Consider the following 16093-nt stretch of genomic DNA (forward strand, 5'->3'; position numbering starts at 1 on the left):
AGTGGACACACTCACAGCATTTGAGAGTGGAGGATTTGTAAACCTCTTATTACATCATTGAAATTTGACAGGGTTGTTAACAACAATCTTCTCTGTGACATATCAAATTTAGAGGACCGTTATTTGAACTTTACAGGCACATTAAGTAAAATATGTTTGTTAAAATAAAAACATCCAAGTTTGAGTTATCGCTACATTTTTGCAGCACCTGCTTGAAATTTAGAAGAACAACAAAAGAATAGTGAAAAACAATGCAAGGTGACGGCCCCACAGATGCTCCCTTTTTTTATGCTCAATTTAGGAGGTCAAAGACAAAATGATAGTTTCTACCCACACAGCCAGCTGCCGCACCTCTGCACTGCCCCTTGCCTGCATGTGAATTTGTGTCATTGCGGCAATAAAATGTTCAATCCACCAAGAAGATGAACAGACTCGCGTACAAAGCCGGATGTAATTAAAACAGAAATGTGCCGTTCATCAGACAATTAACTCCCACCCAAGAAAAACACACTCGCATACCTCATTAGCTTGATGTCGTGGCTATGTTGGCGGTACCTCATTTACTATTTAGGTCTGTAGAAGTCAAAATATTGGGTCAGTAGAGGTAAAAAATAAAATAATAAAACAATGAGCTGGGCGAAGCAGTGCAATGGGCAAAATTCAAAACACGAAGCCAGATAGGTATCAATTTGTAACATAAGAGGCTAATCTATTTGCCCTTTTTATTCAACATTTTTAACATATTGACCAGGGGTGCCCAGACTTTTTTACCCCAAGATCTACTTTTCAAGCAGCCGGCGAGCTACCGACGACGACAGGGGTGGGTGTTCACGGTGTTTTATGTCTTTCCTTTGCACTTAACCTTTATTGGCTTACCAAGTCCAGATAAAAATCCTTCATGTTACCAGAACTGGACAAATGTCAAGCTCACATGACCAGTTTTAATTCTACATACCAAACCCCGCCATAATGCAACCTGCAAACCATGTCCTGGGAGTACTAAGATGGCGGCTAACTGGCTTCAACCAATCGACATACCGCTCGATGTGTATGCACTATCCTTTTTTTTTTTTAGGTCAGTGGGCGGAGCAACGTCGTTGGTAGAGAAAGTTCCGTGTGCTGCCTAAAAGAAACCAGTGGCTTACACTACGTATGTGAATTGTGCCATTGGATGTAACAACCAGTCATCCCTCACTCATTGAATCGCATTGCAAAATGCCAAAAACTGAATAGCTGGATGTTCTACTTTCTAATTGCATCAGATTATTTTTTTATATTTATTTATGTTTTTATATCTGCGAAGAGATTGCCTCAGTGGTGCACAATTGTGCACGCGCGTAGTTTAGAGGGAACATTGTCTGACATCCTTTTCCGTCCCGCGACCAGTCGATCGCAATCGACGCATCGAGCATCACTGATATAGACTTTCAATCTTCAGGTGACATAATACTGCACCTGCACAGCTGCCACAGACTGAGGAATGGTCGAGTTTTACGACAGTTTTTATACATTTCAAGGGTCCAAGAGAGCAGATAGGTTTGTTCTCAAGCTATTTTCGACCCTTTAAAAAGGTTAACAATGCATAAAAAGAACAGACAATGTTGTGACAGACCAATAGTATTGATTTTTAAAAAAATATTTCTGTCCGACTGCGACGATATACAGCTCGTGAAATATTTTATTCCGAAGTGGTTTGGTCAAGCAAATACAGGAAGAAAGCGGAAAAAAGCTTAGCACGCACCTTGCTGTCAGACACTCAAACTGGCCCAAAATTTCTTCGCCATGCTTTTTCAGAAATTACTGCATCAAATTTACATAAGTGTCGCCAAGTAAGAGCTGACACTGGGCTGTTTTGACATGTTGTGCATGTCCTAAAAGAAAGAAGCTTTTGGGGTGTTGCGTCGTCTGCTGCGACTGGATCATTCGAAAAACGCAACACTCTTCAGTGCCACAAGTGTCCCTTAATCCAGGTTATGAAAAATCCCTTGTTAATTATTATCAGAAGATATCTTAAGTAGAACAGTGCTGCAGCTACTTTCAACAAGCAAAGGACAAAAAAAAAAAAAAGAATATTCCTGCTCATTTCAACTATGTCATGTTGGAGAGGGCTGTTAAAACAAGATGAACTGATGTTTTGGGTTTTGTTTTTTAGCCTGGTTCCATCATCACAGTCCTTGCACCCTTCAGAGATTTTGGAACGAAAGCCATGAGTCAACCTCACCCTTGTTTATTTTCTCCTCTATGCTTTTATACCTGAGTGAAGAAAATATTATTGGAACAGCAAACTTTTTCTTTTCTAGACGTAGAGATGCTTCGAGGTGCAGTTGAGTAAATGTCTTCGTTTACAACCCAGTTCAACAGTCTTCCGGCTTTCTTAAACCAAACTTATTCATCAAGCGGGATTCATTCAGCCATAATCTGACCTTCTATCTTAAGACCTCATCAGCAACATTCATTAAGATACGTCTGCTCGGATACTTTCATTGGTAAAATAAAGTTCAGTTCTTGGGCTTTCCTTGCTTACAACCTGCCCGTGGCCTTGAAATCCTCACCCTTACTCTCCAAAACCTCAAACCTAAAAGCATAAAGATACGATGCTTTTGGAAAAGGTGAAAGAAAAAAAAGCCCTTGCACGTCTTGCTGTGTAAAAAAAAAAAAAAAAAAAAAAAATTGTGTTTATGAAAGCTTCTCTGTGAGAATAGCTTCTGTAAATTGAGGTTCTGGGAGATTTGTTATGTTGACAGCTTGTTTCTTTTCCAACCTCCAATTTCCTGACAGAGGGCAGACACAAGTTCAACCTAAATGCTTAAAAGCCTCTTGCAAACGTCCATCTTTAATAGCTGAAATACACGTGTCATTATTGCCTTAAATGCAGGTGAGGTTTTGTGAATAGTGTACAGCGTCAAAATGATTACTCGCCTTCAACATTTGCCATTCTAAAGCATACGTTTTGCTTTTAGAAGAAAGGACAAGGAAACACACAAAAAAAATGGATCTTTGACGGAAAAATTGTATCCGTCAATGGTAATTTCCGATAATACATTGTAACATACTATATACAGTACAGTGGTGCCTTCAGATCTGATTGACCCCGGTTATCACCGTAATTCCTGGCGACTTTTTTTCCACACACTTTCAACCCTGCGGTTTATACGGTGATGCGGGTAATTATGGATTTTTTTCTAACGACCGCAAGGGGGCACTAGAGCGGAAAAGGTAAGAGACCGGTGGAATATATGTGCCGAGGAAGTGACTTTTACAGGCATGTTTTTTTTTAACCGACCCTTTTAGCGCTGCGCTAGCATTAGTGCTGTCTTAGCATGTTGCTACTGTGTTACTGCCGTGTCTCAGTGATTATTACCGTATGTTTTTTTTTTTTTTAACCTGCCTTGTTAGCGCCACGCTAGCATGTCGCTGCTGTGTTACCGCCCCGTGTCAGTGATTTAGGTTTGTTTTTTTGTTTTTTTATTCCGGGCCTGTTAGTCCTGTGGTACCAGCCCTGTTCGTCCTACCGTGTTGTTCCTATGTTAAGCTAAGATAAGGTATTAAAACTTTGAAAACTCTTTCTGTGTACCATCTTTCTTTGTAAATATCTCGTGTTTCAATGTGGGTTTTAACTTGGGCACCTGCGGCTTTTACACAGGTGCAGCTTATGTATGTACCAAAAAGTATTTCCTTTACAAATGTACTGGGTAAGGCTTATAATTAGGTGTACTCTATAGGCCGGAAATTACGGTACTCATACATGTGCATTTCCTCTATTTTTACGAACAGGAATTCATTTTCAAAAGCTGTTAAATGCCCCAAAGTGAACCATTGTCTACTTTAAGTGTACCCGTATATACGTTATGAACAAGCTCAATAATTGCTCGTATAAAAAAATAGGAACAACAAATAAAGCTTTACAGACACCAAGGAAAAAAACATTTTCATGAGGTCTAGGTCACAAGAAATACTTGTTAGAGGGATAAATGAATCCCCTTTTAACATCCTGTGCTTTTTAAATGGCAATGCAATACTGTGGATAATTAAGCTGAATTGGAAACTACGTTGCATAACAAGAAGCGCATTCATCATTTGCTGCTGAATACAATTGTATTGGCCTGGAAGCCCAAACAATAGAAATGACACCGGAATAAGGATTTAACCTTTTCAAAATCTAATAACGTCAGTATTTCGGACAAACCAGCACAGAGTTCAAAGGTATTGCGTAAAGCGCATTTTATCCAGCTTTTGATGCATTTTATCCAGTCTTACAGATCAGCTTGTTAACTGTCAGATCTTTGCAATGTAATCATTTTACGTGATGCCCTTTTTGCCTTGGCAAGGAAACCAAACGCACGCAAGAGTTTGTTTTCTTCTCGACGAAGCACATGCTGCATTTTTGGACGGATTACAGAAACGTGCCGCTCAGTGCGTTCAGTGCAAAGTCATTCTGACGTTTGAAAACAATTCCGTCACTTACACCGTCAAACCTCAAATAGCAATTGTGCGCACACAAAGAAACATTAAGGCTTCTGTTCAGTGCTGTTAATAAGCATCCTTATACTGTATATAAAACACCGCCAGTTGGGATAAGACATTAATAGTAGCATAAAATCCTCTGTAATACTGTATGTACACACACACACACACACACACACACACACTTTATGCAGCAGATATAAAACATACCTGTTGACTTTTCGGAGCGCCTACCTGTATAAACTACAAAAAAAATCCTTATAGAGAGCAAAAAATCCTTATGACATACCGAAGCAAATTACATGTCAAAATAATGGAGGGAAAAAACACAGTTTTTCCAATGATTTTTATTGTAGATTTTGATAATGATAATATTTGAAGTTAATTATCAAAGTCTATTTAGTGGCATTATTGCGTTTAGAATTGTATGCATGTGTAACTTTCTCCACCAACTCTAAATGCTGACCCTTCGGCTCGAATTTACAGCATCCATCCATATTGACTTTGCATTGCAGTAATGAAAAAATCTGTATGATTTGTGATATACGGCTGTATACGTAAGATTCACCACAAAATCCGTATGAACTACGGCTAAACCGTACGAATTGACAGGTATGATAAAACGTTTACAAACCACTGCTCAAGTGCCACGATTATTTTTCCAAAGTTTTAGCTCTCATGTGTGTGTGATATGCTACAAGAATGTTCAGCACACCACACACAAAGATTCAGTTCCATCAACAATTTGGAAATCTTGCGTGATCGTACATGGTCTGAAAATAAAAAAAAACAAGATGGAAACACATTGGATAGATTTCAATGGTCCAAGGATGTTTCCGGAGTTGAGAGCCTTGTAAAATGCCGATGTTCTTAAAAAAAGACTGGCTTTGGAAAACAGTTCTTGCCGTCTGGGGAACTCACTTTTCTAAAAAACATCACGTCAAAATGTTTTTTTTTCCACCTACGTCAGTGTTGTGCGGCTCTTTCATTATCTAAATTTTGTGCCATGTCAGAATTCTCACCGTCCAGACTCAGGTGAAGTCGGCGTTCCCAACACACATACACACACACACACACACACACACAACACACACACACACACACACACCACACACACACACACACACACACACACCACACACACACACACACACACAAAGAGTTACGGTCACAAACATTGAACTTGTTCAATACTTAAGTTTGGTACCCTAAAATCAGCACAAATCCACTCCTAACCCCAATCAGACCCAGGGACGAACTTATAGGATAATTTTAGAAGACTTAAAATTGTAGATACAGTGATGAGGAACATACATTTTGCAATTAGGCCCGAAAAAGTCCAACCTTGGTTTCATCTGACTTTTTCACATTTTCCTTAGTGTATGAGGGATATTAATATCCATGAATTCTTTTATAAAGAGTCAATTAAATTCTGGCAGGGAATCTTCACAATGACGACAATTCGTTGTGGTGCAATCTCGAGCAAAGTTTGACCTAAAAATCGTGTATTTGCAGAAGCGTTTTTGTGATACTGGGGTTTCATCTTCCGACACGTTATACGCCGTCTCTGTGCCACGGCGCTTCCAGATGAAACGTTCAGGCGATCCGAAGGACGAAGGTGGTTAGATCCGTCATTGATAACGAGATGTTTTATAGCTAATAACCACGTGTGCGCATGCAAGGCAGTTCGGAGTTTAAATGTGTGTGATACACAGCCATCGTCATAAAAACTTTCATTTGGAGATTTTCATTGCACACACCTTAAAATGTCAAATCACAAATATCACAGTGCCAAAACAAAGAATAAATAGAAAACAAAAATCCACTTATCAGCCACACATTTACTGATATGAGTATATTAAACATTTTATCAATCCAAATGCAGACAGTGAATCCTTACGGTTGCGTTAAAAGTCTGTCAACACATTCCCATCATTTTATTTTGTTTGTGTTTTCATTCATAGATCCTAAAAAGACACACAGAAAAAATTGACCAAACTGTGGGATTGGGGATGAGCTGTAAATGTCTTATTTATGGATGGATATTTTCCCGTTGAAAGTATTTGTAGAAAGAGATTAAAAACTAATAACTGTAATAACTGTCCTTTCAAGTGTGTTACAAACTGTTTTCAGTATATCTTTTTGAATGAAAGGGATAAGTATAACTTCATATAAGGAAAACCACAATATCCCTCCCGGCCACATCGTACGGAAAATCTGAATTTAGTGTAATTGGTTAAGTAGTCTATGACACTAATGTCTACCAATCTTTAGGACTTCAGATGCACAGCTCTGATTTAAATGTTGAGAACGCAGGTTTAGAAAAAAGGACATTTCCTGTGTTTTCCTTTCACCTTTCTTTCATTTCTTCCGACAAAACTTTAAGTCTAGAACCCAAGTCCAGGACGACTGCGGCCATGTATTGTGAAATTTCTTTCTCTCAGTCAGAGCATTGAAGATGGGTCGTGGCTGCGTCTTTCAACATGACAATGACCCGAAGCACACAGCTAGGAAAACCAAGGAGTGGCTCGGTAAGAAGCATATCAAGGTTCTGGGTGGTCTAGTCAGTCTCCAGACCTAAACCCAACAGAAAATCTTGGGAGGGTGCTGAAACTCTGTGTTTCTCAGCGACAGTCCAGAAACATGCCTGATCTAGAAAAGATCTGTGTGGATTAGTGGGCCAAAATCCACCTGCAGTGTGTGTAAACCTGGTGAACAGCTCCAAGAAACGTTTGACTTCTGTAATTGCAAACAAAGGCTACTGTACCAAATATTAACATTGGTTTCTTCAGGTGTTCAAATACTTATTTGCAGCTCTATCACACAAATACATCGTTAAAAAAAAGCATACATTGTGATTTCTGGATTTTTCTTTTTCGATGATCACAGTGGACATGCACCTACGATGAAAATTTCAGACCCCTCCACGATTTCTGAGTGGGAGAACTTGCAATATAGCCGGCTGTTCAAATACTTATTTTCATCACTGTATGTATTACATTTGTAATACATGTATGTATTTTGAAAGATTCACTTCCCAGGGTCTTCAATGCTAATGACTGCTGATGGGGATTCATTATTATTCATGCTGTTTATTTGCCACGATCCTCCACTGCAGCATCTACATCCTCAAGATAATGTTGCCCGCTTTTAAAATCACTTTTTTCAAATTGGTTGCACTTTACATCATATTGGGATTTTTCCTCTTTACAGGAAAAGAAATGTATTATTCTCTGTATAAGTAAATAGATAATAATAATAACAGCTGACTCAGCATTGGCTTACAGACTGGCGCGACCCATTTAAAATCCAACTATTCCATTGTGTTTCTTCCTCCTCCAAATATAACAGGGGTGGGGGGGGGGGGTGTTTGTAAGGCGGCCAGCGCGTTGTCATCGAAGGCTCTAAGCCCCTCGCAGCTTTTTGTACCGCAGTGCTCATCTTTGATTTCAGCTTTGAAGGCCGGCCATGATACACCCAGACTCTGAAATGAAACTATTATATTATTGTCCGACTGCATCGCTGCTACAATTAGTTCAATTTTCCCTCCAAACATGAGCCCGGGACGAGGCCGGATCCTCCGGATCCTTCGGATTTGGCCCTGTAAACTTCCTGAATAATCTGGCAGGAGATGAGACGCCTCTCATTATGAAAATCCTTTATTGATTTTGCAGTATTTTTTGAGATGATTGCTCCTTCGCTGACTGTTACGGGTAAAAGTCATCACATAATTTACAGCGTTGGAAAAGGTGTTTAATTTTATTGCCGCTGCTGACAAGAAGACAATGCATCATTTCACTGCATTATGTTGTGCACAGCAGTAGACTAAAGTTATCACTTTTGTCCTCATGTTGACTTCAAAATGAGTTTAAAGTGAAACAAAAGGTACACGATATAGGATTTATTAAGTCTTTTGAAGGGTTTGAGGGCAAACTTCAAAACTGTTTAAAAAATGCAGTCGCTTAGAGTTTAATACAGTTACATTTGACAAAAAAAAAAAAAAACGCCGTGTAACAACAATGTTAGTAGTGAAAAATGTTTATCATCTAATCTTTTTTTGTTTGCGGCAGCTACTACATATGTTTTCTCACACTTAATTGGTTTGAAAAAGCTCTCCACAGGGGGGGGAACCATGGAGCATTGTACTCGAGGTCAATATATGCCAAGAGCCCACCCAACATCTTACAATATATGCACATTTAAGTCAGGGTCAATATAAAATGTGATGGTGGGCGGGTCTTCCATATCAATAGGTCAAAGTGTCCTTGAGATAAAGATGGCTGGTTCTTTGCATGGAATCTTAATCTGAAAGTGTCGGTGAGGATGTAGTAAAACGCTCCCGTTTTCATTCCCCGAGCTGCTTATCCTCACAAGGGTCGCGGGATTGCTGGAGCGTAATACTAGCGAACTTCAAGCGAAAGGAAGATGACACACTGAAGTGGTCGCCGGTCAGTTGCAGGGCACGTAGAGGCCATCACTGATTGGGAACTGAACCCGCACCAAAGTCAAGCAAGTGTGTCACTACACCTTCAGCGACTTCGCTCAACAGAATAATTGGAACTACACACACTAATCCGTTCGACTTTTCGTGTTCAACTTTCATTTCTACAGTGATTTCAGACCTGGGTCCAATCTTTAATCCGGCATGAAGGCAAATAACATGTTTAGCGTCTCTTAGCACAAATGCAACAATGCAACACCCACAGTCTTCATGTCCTCCCTCACAACATCCATCCACCTTTTCTCCTCGTGAGGTTAAGCAGCACAGATAATGGATGGATGGAGCTTTCTTAACAACTATTTATATCTCTTAAGACAACATCCTATATTCTTTTACCATTTGCCAGTGTCATTTTCTTTTTTTTTTTTTTAACTACACTTCAACAAAAAAATGTGGGCAGGGTACCAATAATTTGGGCCTTAACCGTACATAAATGAAAGACTTTTTTTTGGGAAATAATTGGAAAAGGACTTAAAATGGGTGGGCTTTTGACCGTCAAGAGACTTTATGTGCACAATAATTGAATAATTATGCCATTAGGCACAGTGTTTCAGAGCTATATTCTGCTCTCCATGGCGCTGATGAAGGTCAAGCTTAAATGGATCTGCCGCTGTTTGACTCCCAGCAAATCACAAAAGATTCACCCCACATCGCTTCTCCCTTAGACACACACATTCAATCGTGTGGTTCTGCGCAACTTAAGCCAGCTATTTCTGAAAATGAAAAGTTCAATTAAAAGGAGAGTTTACATCCCAATCACATATTTAGTGTAAGTCCATGTTTAGGGTTGATGGCAGATGTACATGCAACGGAATGTTCGACCTGCACTCATGTATTCATGTTTTGTCGTTGTTTTTTTAAACTTGTGGTTCATTGCAAATGTCAACGGTGAATATGAATCTGTTTTTTCCCTGAGACTGCCATGCGATCAATCCAGGTTGGACGCCCTCTAAATCATCAGGAAGAGGCTCCCGCTCACAGGTGATTGATTGATGCATGGGTAAATTGTAAATTACAATACATTTTTAAAAATCTGTTCTCCTATTTGCCAATATAGACAAACTAAGGCCACCACAGCTCCCAGAGGGCACCCAAAAACGTGGAGATTCACCCTAAATGCAATTATCTTTCTATCAAAATGACTCAATGCCATTAACCTTTTTAAAAAACAAAAAAGCTTACTCGGATCTAAATGTAGATCAATGCCTGATTATTACTAGCACAACTGACAATAGAAAATAAGCAGAGGCGAGATATCTGCCACTGTGCTGGGTTTCATGTTTCAAACCATACCGTGGTACGCTACACTGAATAATACCACAAGGTAAAAACATCACAATTGATTTTTCACTGAAGTGCAACTGGCTCACATACTTTTTCCTAAGGCTATGAACTTGTATCCAACATTGTTGCCCAAATCATGACAAAACCTTCTAATAAAAATACCTTTCATCCAAATACTAGTTGTCACAAACTTTATTCATTCCTTGAAAATGCCTGAAATTGTTTTAACGAAAAACATGAGCACCTCATCCAGTACCGGATGAAATACAGCAACATTTTATGAATTTGGTTAGGTAAATCACCCAACTACCTGCATGGAAGTAATGAAAAGCAGCTCATATAAAGCCAAAATGCACTGGCTGTCATCCAACTAAATCACAAATTTAACTGCTGAATACATAATAAATTGACTGACCGTTAACTATCCAGGTTTTCCAAAATGATGTCATTTTACTTTCCCTCAGAGTCAAACATTTCAAGGTGATACATGCTGAGGCAAAGAGCGAAAGTTTTCTTCCCAGCATCTCAAACAACAAGACACGAGGCAACGGTGAATTCGCAGAGACTTCACAACCTCACCCTGGAACGTTTCTTGTTTCCATCCCTTTTGAACATGCCTTCTTTCAAGTTCAATTACTCAGCCTCTTTATCACTTATGCAGTGTCATTGCCCTGACGCACAGTGCAACGTGAGTGCACCGCATCGGCCAGAAAGAGGGGGGGGGGGGGGTCTTCTGCGCGGGGGAAGGCACGTTTTCTTCTTCAAGCTGCTTTGTAACGCTATGTTCAATTGAATTTGTGAAGAGCGCAAAGGAGGACTTCTGACATACGCTCAAAGTTGTTTTTCTTGAAGGCACAGAGAGTGAAAATAGCAGCATTCGTTTACTGTGCTTAAGGAAAGATCCACTCCAAAATGTGAGTTGAAATCTAGAAACGCTGACAATAAATTATTCTTTTAGAAGCTGAAGCTTCATTTAAAAAGACAAAACTTTGAAAATGGGGGTTTTTCATTCACCACAAATAGCTAGATTTTAATTAAATAAAATATTAGGCTGACCGACATGGTTAGACTGGAATCCCCTTGGACGGTGATGTTCGCAGATGATATTTTGATCTGCAGTGAAAGCAGGGAGCAGGCGGAGGAACGATTAGAAAGATGGAGGCATGCACTGGAAAGGAGAGGAATGAAGATTAGCCGAAGTAAAACAGAATATATGTGCGTGAATAAGAGGGGCGGAGGGGGAAGAGTGAAGCTCCGGGCAGGAGAGATAGCGAGGGTGAATGACTTCAAATACTTTGGGTCAACAATACAGAGCAATGGAGAATGTGGTAAGGAAGTGAAGAAACGGGTCCAAGCGAGGTGGAACAGTTGGCAGAGGGTGTCTGGTGTTCTATGTGACACAAGAGTCTCTGCTAGGATGAAGGACAAAGTGTACAAAACAGTGGTGAGGGCGGCCATGATGTACGGCTTATAGACGGTGGCCCTGAAGCAGAACTGGAGGTGGGAGAAATGAAGATGTTGAGGTTCTCACTCGGAGTTAGAAGGTTGGGTAGGATTAGAAATGAGCTCATTTGAGGGACAGTCAAGGTTGGATGTTATGGAGACAAGGTTCGACGGAGCAGACTTCGATGATTTGGACATGTCCAGAGGCGAGAGAGTGAGTATATTGGTAGAAGGGTGCTGAGGATGGAGGTGCCAGGCAAAAGAGCGAGAGGAAGACCAAAGAAAAGGTTGATGGATGACATGAGGACAGTGGGTGTTAGAGAGGAAGATGCACCAGATAGGCTTAGATGGAAAAAGATGACGCGCTGTGGCGACCCCTAACGGGACAAGTCGAAAGAAAAAGAAGTAAGCTTCTTTTTCAATTCCAATACATTTTGCTCGTCAAATACATATGAAACAAACTCCGCTGCTGTTTCAAATCAGTTCTGTAGACGTTCCGTAGAACAAAATAAGCAGGGAAAAAAAGGCACTTATTCCATTGGTGGACTATGAATACTATCACAGGGGGTGGGTGGGACTTTCAATGAAACTTGTGGCAACACATTTCTTCAAAATGATACTAGGTTCAAAACATAACGTCCCATCATTGTAATGTCAATCGGGTGTTGAAAATTGAGCTCCCTCTGAGAACGTGCTCACTTTGCAAATGCGCATCAGTGCAACGGTCCAAGCTCAGCATGGAAACACTAAAACAGATGTTTTCTCTGTGCCGATCGTCCGATGATGAGCAATTATGATGAACATCACCTGAGCTGCATCCACAAAGGCCACACCGCTGCGGCACAAACACTCCCGGTAGAATAATCCTGCTGAGTGCGGCACTGCCATTGACACAGGAGTGAGGAACATTCGGAGAGTCTCACCAGCAACTTAACCGCTTTCATTTAGATGAGCAGTTCGGTTTAAATAGCCAATAACACTCGCAAAAAAAACATTTCTGTACCTGTTTTCCAGGTGAACTGATGATCCATATGAAACACAATATCTGATCGGACTTGGACGAATAAGAACCACAAGAGGACGAGGAAACGGACGTGGCTTCGACTTCCGTGCGCCCAGGCAATGACCCCAAAGTCATCCTTTAAAGTCATAGTCCAGCCCATTGCTTCCTCTCTTAGTCCTGGGGGGGTGAAAAATAGAAAAGTCATCGGTAACTTACGTCAAAGTGAGGAAGGTGCAACAGTCTTAAAAATCCTCCATCGTGAATCACACACATATTGCTTTCCCTCGCCTTGTTAAAAACGACCATAAATAATTAGTCAAGGCCTTCCGATGCACAGTACAAGTGGAAAGATGTTGAAGAGACTTAAATCATGGTCTAATGAAAGGGATGTGTTCCCTTTTATTGCATCTTATTTATTGCTCTCGGCTACTACATGGATTCCTGTCCTAATAGTGTTAGGGGGATTAGTCCTGGATTCACTGGCCTTCGATTGTGTTCCACAGCCAGTAATGACAACAGAATTTAATCCGTGTGACCCAGAATCATTTATTTTTTTTTAATATATACACTTGCGCGTCGGGACCTGTATTAGTTGGTCGGTTGGTTGGTTAATTAGTAGGATTACACTAATACGACACGAGTTTCACGAAATTTATGGAACTCTAGAGAAGTGCTGCATAGGTCAGGGAAGGGTAAGATATGAATATTTGCCATTATAGTTTGTATGTATTGGAGACAAAAGTGTCCAACTATTCCTAGATGGATGTGTGTGTAGATAGGTGGATCGATATAAAGATAAATACAATACTGTAATTTCCGGCCTACCGAGCGCACCTGATTATAAGCCTCACCCAGTACAGTTGTAGAGGAAATACCATTTGGTACATACATAAGTCGCGCCTGTGTAAAAGCCGCAAGTGCCCATTGAAACACGAGATATTTACAAAGAAAGACAGTACACAGAAAGAGTTTCCAAAGTTTTAATACCTTAGCTTAGCTTAACATAGCAAACATGGTAGCACAGCACTCACAAGGCCGGTTAAAAAAAAAACATACCTAAATCAACAAGTCCTGGCAGTAACGGAGCAGCAACACGCTAGCGCGGCGCTAACAGGGCCGCTTAAAAAAAAAAAAAAAACATACTGGGAAAAATCTCTGAGACATGGTAGTAACACAGCCACAAGACGCTAGCACAGTGCTAACGCTAGCGCTAACAGTTAAAAAAAAACATCCCGGTAAAAGTCACTTCCTCGGCACATATATTCCACCGGTCTCACTCTTACCTTTTCCATTCGAGTGCCCCCTTGTGGCCGTTAGAAAAAAATTCAAATTCAACCGCAGGGTTGAAAGAGTGTGAAAAAAGTCGTGGCTTACAGGCCGGACATGAAGGTATATTGCCAAAAACATTCAGTTACTTATCCAAACAATTAGAATCAGATGAGCCAATCACTTCCATGACCACTAATTTATGAAAATCAAGCACATATTGCATGGAGACTGTAATTCCAAACATTTCTGAAAGAATGGGTCATTCTCAGGAGCTCAGTGACTTCTATCATAGATTGTGGATGCCATCCGTGCAACAAGTCCAGTCGTGAAATTTCCTCGATCCTAAATATTCCACGGTCAACGGTCAGTTGTATTATGAAAACGTGGAAGCATTTGGGAATGAAAGAAACTCAGCCGTAAAATTGTAAACCATCTAAATTGACGGAGTGGGGTCAGTGAATGTCCAGGCGCAGAGAGGAAGAAGTTTCCGATTATCATAATCCCAACAGACCGATGTAGAGATCAAGACCAAGAGAACGAAATACAACATGAACTATAATTAGACTATGCGAAGCGAATACCTCTTATTATCCATATTTTCATATGTTCTTCACAAATCATCTGTTTTTAGGAACTGTAGACCATTCTACAGTGTTGAAAATTTCCTTTCTCTCTTCGATGATGCAACAAAGATCATTTGTTTTCATTTGCGATGCGAGGATACTGCCCGACGCCAGCCACAACTAATTAAATGGCTGCTAAATTGTGCCACAATTAATTCTGATAGGCATCCGGTCACGAGTTGAAAAGTTACATGCAGAGTGTGTGATGAAAACAAAACCAAAGGACTAAAAAAAAAAAAAAAGATGTGCTTAATTGACGCAGGTAAGTCAAACTGGATGGTTGTTAAACGTGTGCTCAATGAGAAGTCTGCCAGAGTACAGATGGCTTTTTGCCCAGATGTGTTTCCAGATGTCAACTTGACACGTTCGTTTTGCTTTGAATTTGATGAGACACTCTGCAGTCAGAGGTATCTTTTGCCTTATATGCCTTTGTCAAAAATTGGATATTTGCATTTAGAATTTTTTTGGTACTCTACCAAGAGTTACAAATTAAGCAATTCATCAGTTTCAATGCTATAGAGGGAAAGTGTCTATTTATTTATTTATTATAATTGTCTTTTTAGTATTTGTTGTGCCTGTAGTGAGGAATATGTTTTGTTTGCATGAACGAGTTGTATGGTTCCGCATCACCTCTGCAAAACAATACAGTATATAAGTACAATATTACACTTCTCACCAATAAAGTTTAGGTAGGTGGTTTTTTGATAAGCTGTACATTTTTATGATTTGACCTTTATAAAAAAAAAAAAAATCCACAAGTCTTGACCCAGTAGCTATTTGGACAGATGTATGAGATAACCGCAGAGACGTGGTTTTATAGGAGAGATCGAAAATGTTGCTTTCCTTTAAGCCTTCGGAATTTGGAGCATTTATGCAGTGCAAGCTTGGGCCGCCCGTCAGTATCAAGGCGCAATACGGGCTATCATAAAAATCTGTGAAAAGAAAAGCTCTTAAACTGCTAAATATCTGGGTCAATGGAATCTTGCCAAGCACTCAGTATCTCCAGAAAATCTGGCATAGAGCAACGTGGCTCAGTTGCTGCAGCGTATCCTGTTCGAGACTCCGTGAGCTGAGGGAACGCAATCTGGCCGCCTGTCTCCTGCGGTGCTTGTTTGTGGCTCACTTGCCGGATTTGGCGCGCACATCTTGGATCTATCATAAGGGGACAGATGAGCAATGCTCGACCGAATTCTTCCTCACAGGTGGTCTCGGTAATGGATGTTTAATTCCATCTATTAAAATGAGCGGGGAAGGCTAATTTGATAAGAAAGGACCGTGCGCGATCACAAATGTCTTTAAATTATCCAAAGGGACTGTTCTAACTGATGTGACAAGAAATCTTTCCTGTCGGTCTTTTTAATCGACATAACGTCCTCGGTCATTTATCCACAATTAAGATAACATTTTGCTGAGTTTGCTTCTTTTCTGTTGGACTGAATGAGCTTGACACCTTGTAAATGCAACGTAAGGCAGTGGAGGTTGTGTAGAATTTTGCCACTTCACATG

The 16093-nt window shown here is 40.3% G+C and overlaps 1 protein-coding gene across 18 annotated transcripts in view; it reads right to left on the reverse strand.

The window, feature by feature from the left end:
- thsd7ba (thrombospondin, type I, domain containing 7Ba) overlaps positions 1-16093 on the reverse strand; it is a 239415-nt gene that overhangs the window by 113160 nt on the left and 110162 nt on the right. For all 18 annotated transcript variants that reach the window (XM_061842249.1, XM_061842248.1, XM_061842241.1 and 15 more), the window contains one exon: positions 12696-12872. In XM_061842249.1, the coding sequence (XP_061698233.1) occupies positions 12696-12855 (160 nt within the window). In that variant the 5' untranslated portion in view covers positions 12856-12872. The remainder of the gene's footprint in view (positions 1-12695; positions 12873-16093) is intronic.

Source organism: Syngnathoides biaculeatus, chromosome 14 (assembly GCF_019802595.1).
Source record: "Syngnathoides biaculeatus isolate LvHL_M chromosome 14, ASM1980259v1, whole genome shotgun sequence".
NCBI classification, from domain to species: Eukaryota; Metazoa; Chordata; class Actinopteri; order Syngnathiformes; family Syngnathidae; genus Syngnathoides; species Syngnathoides biaculeatus.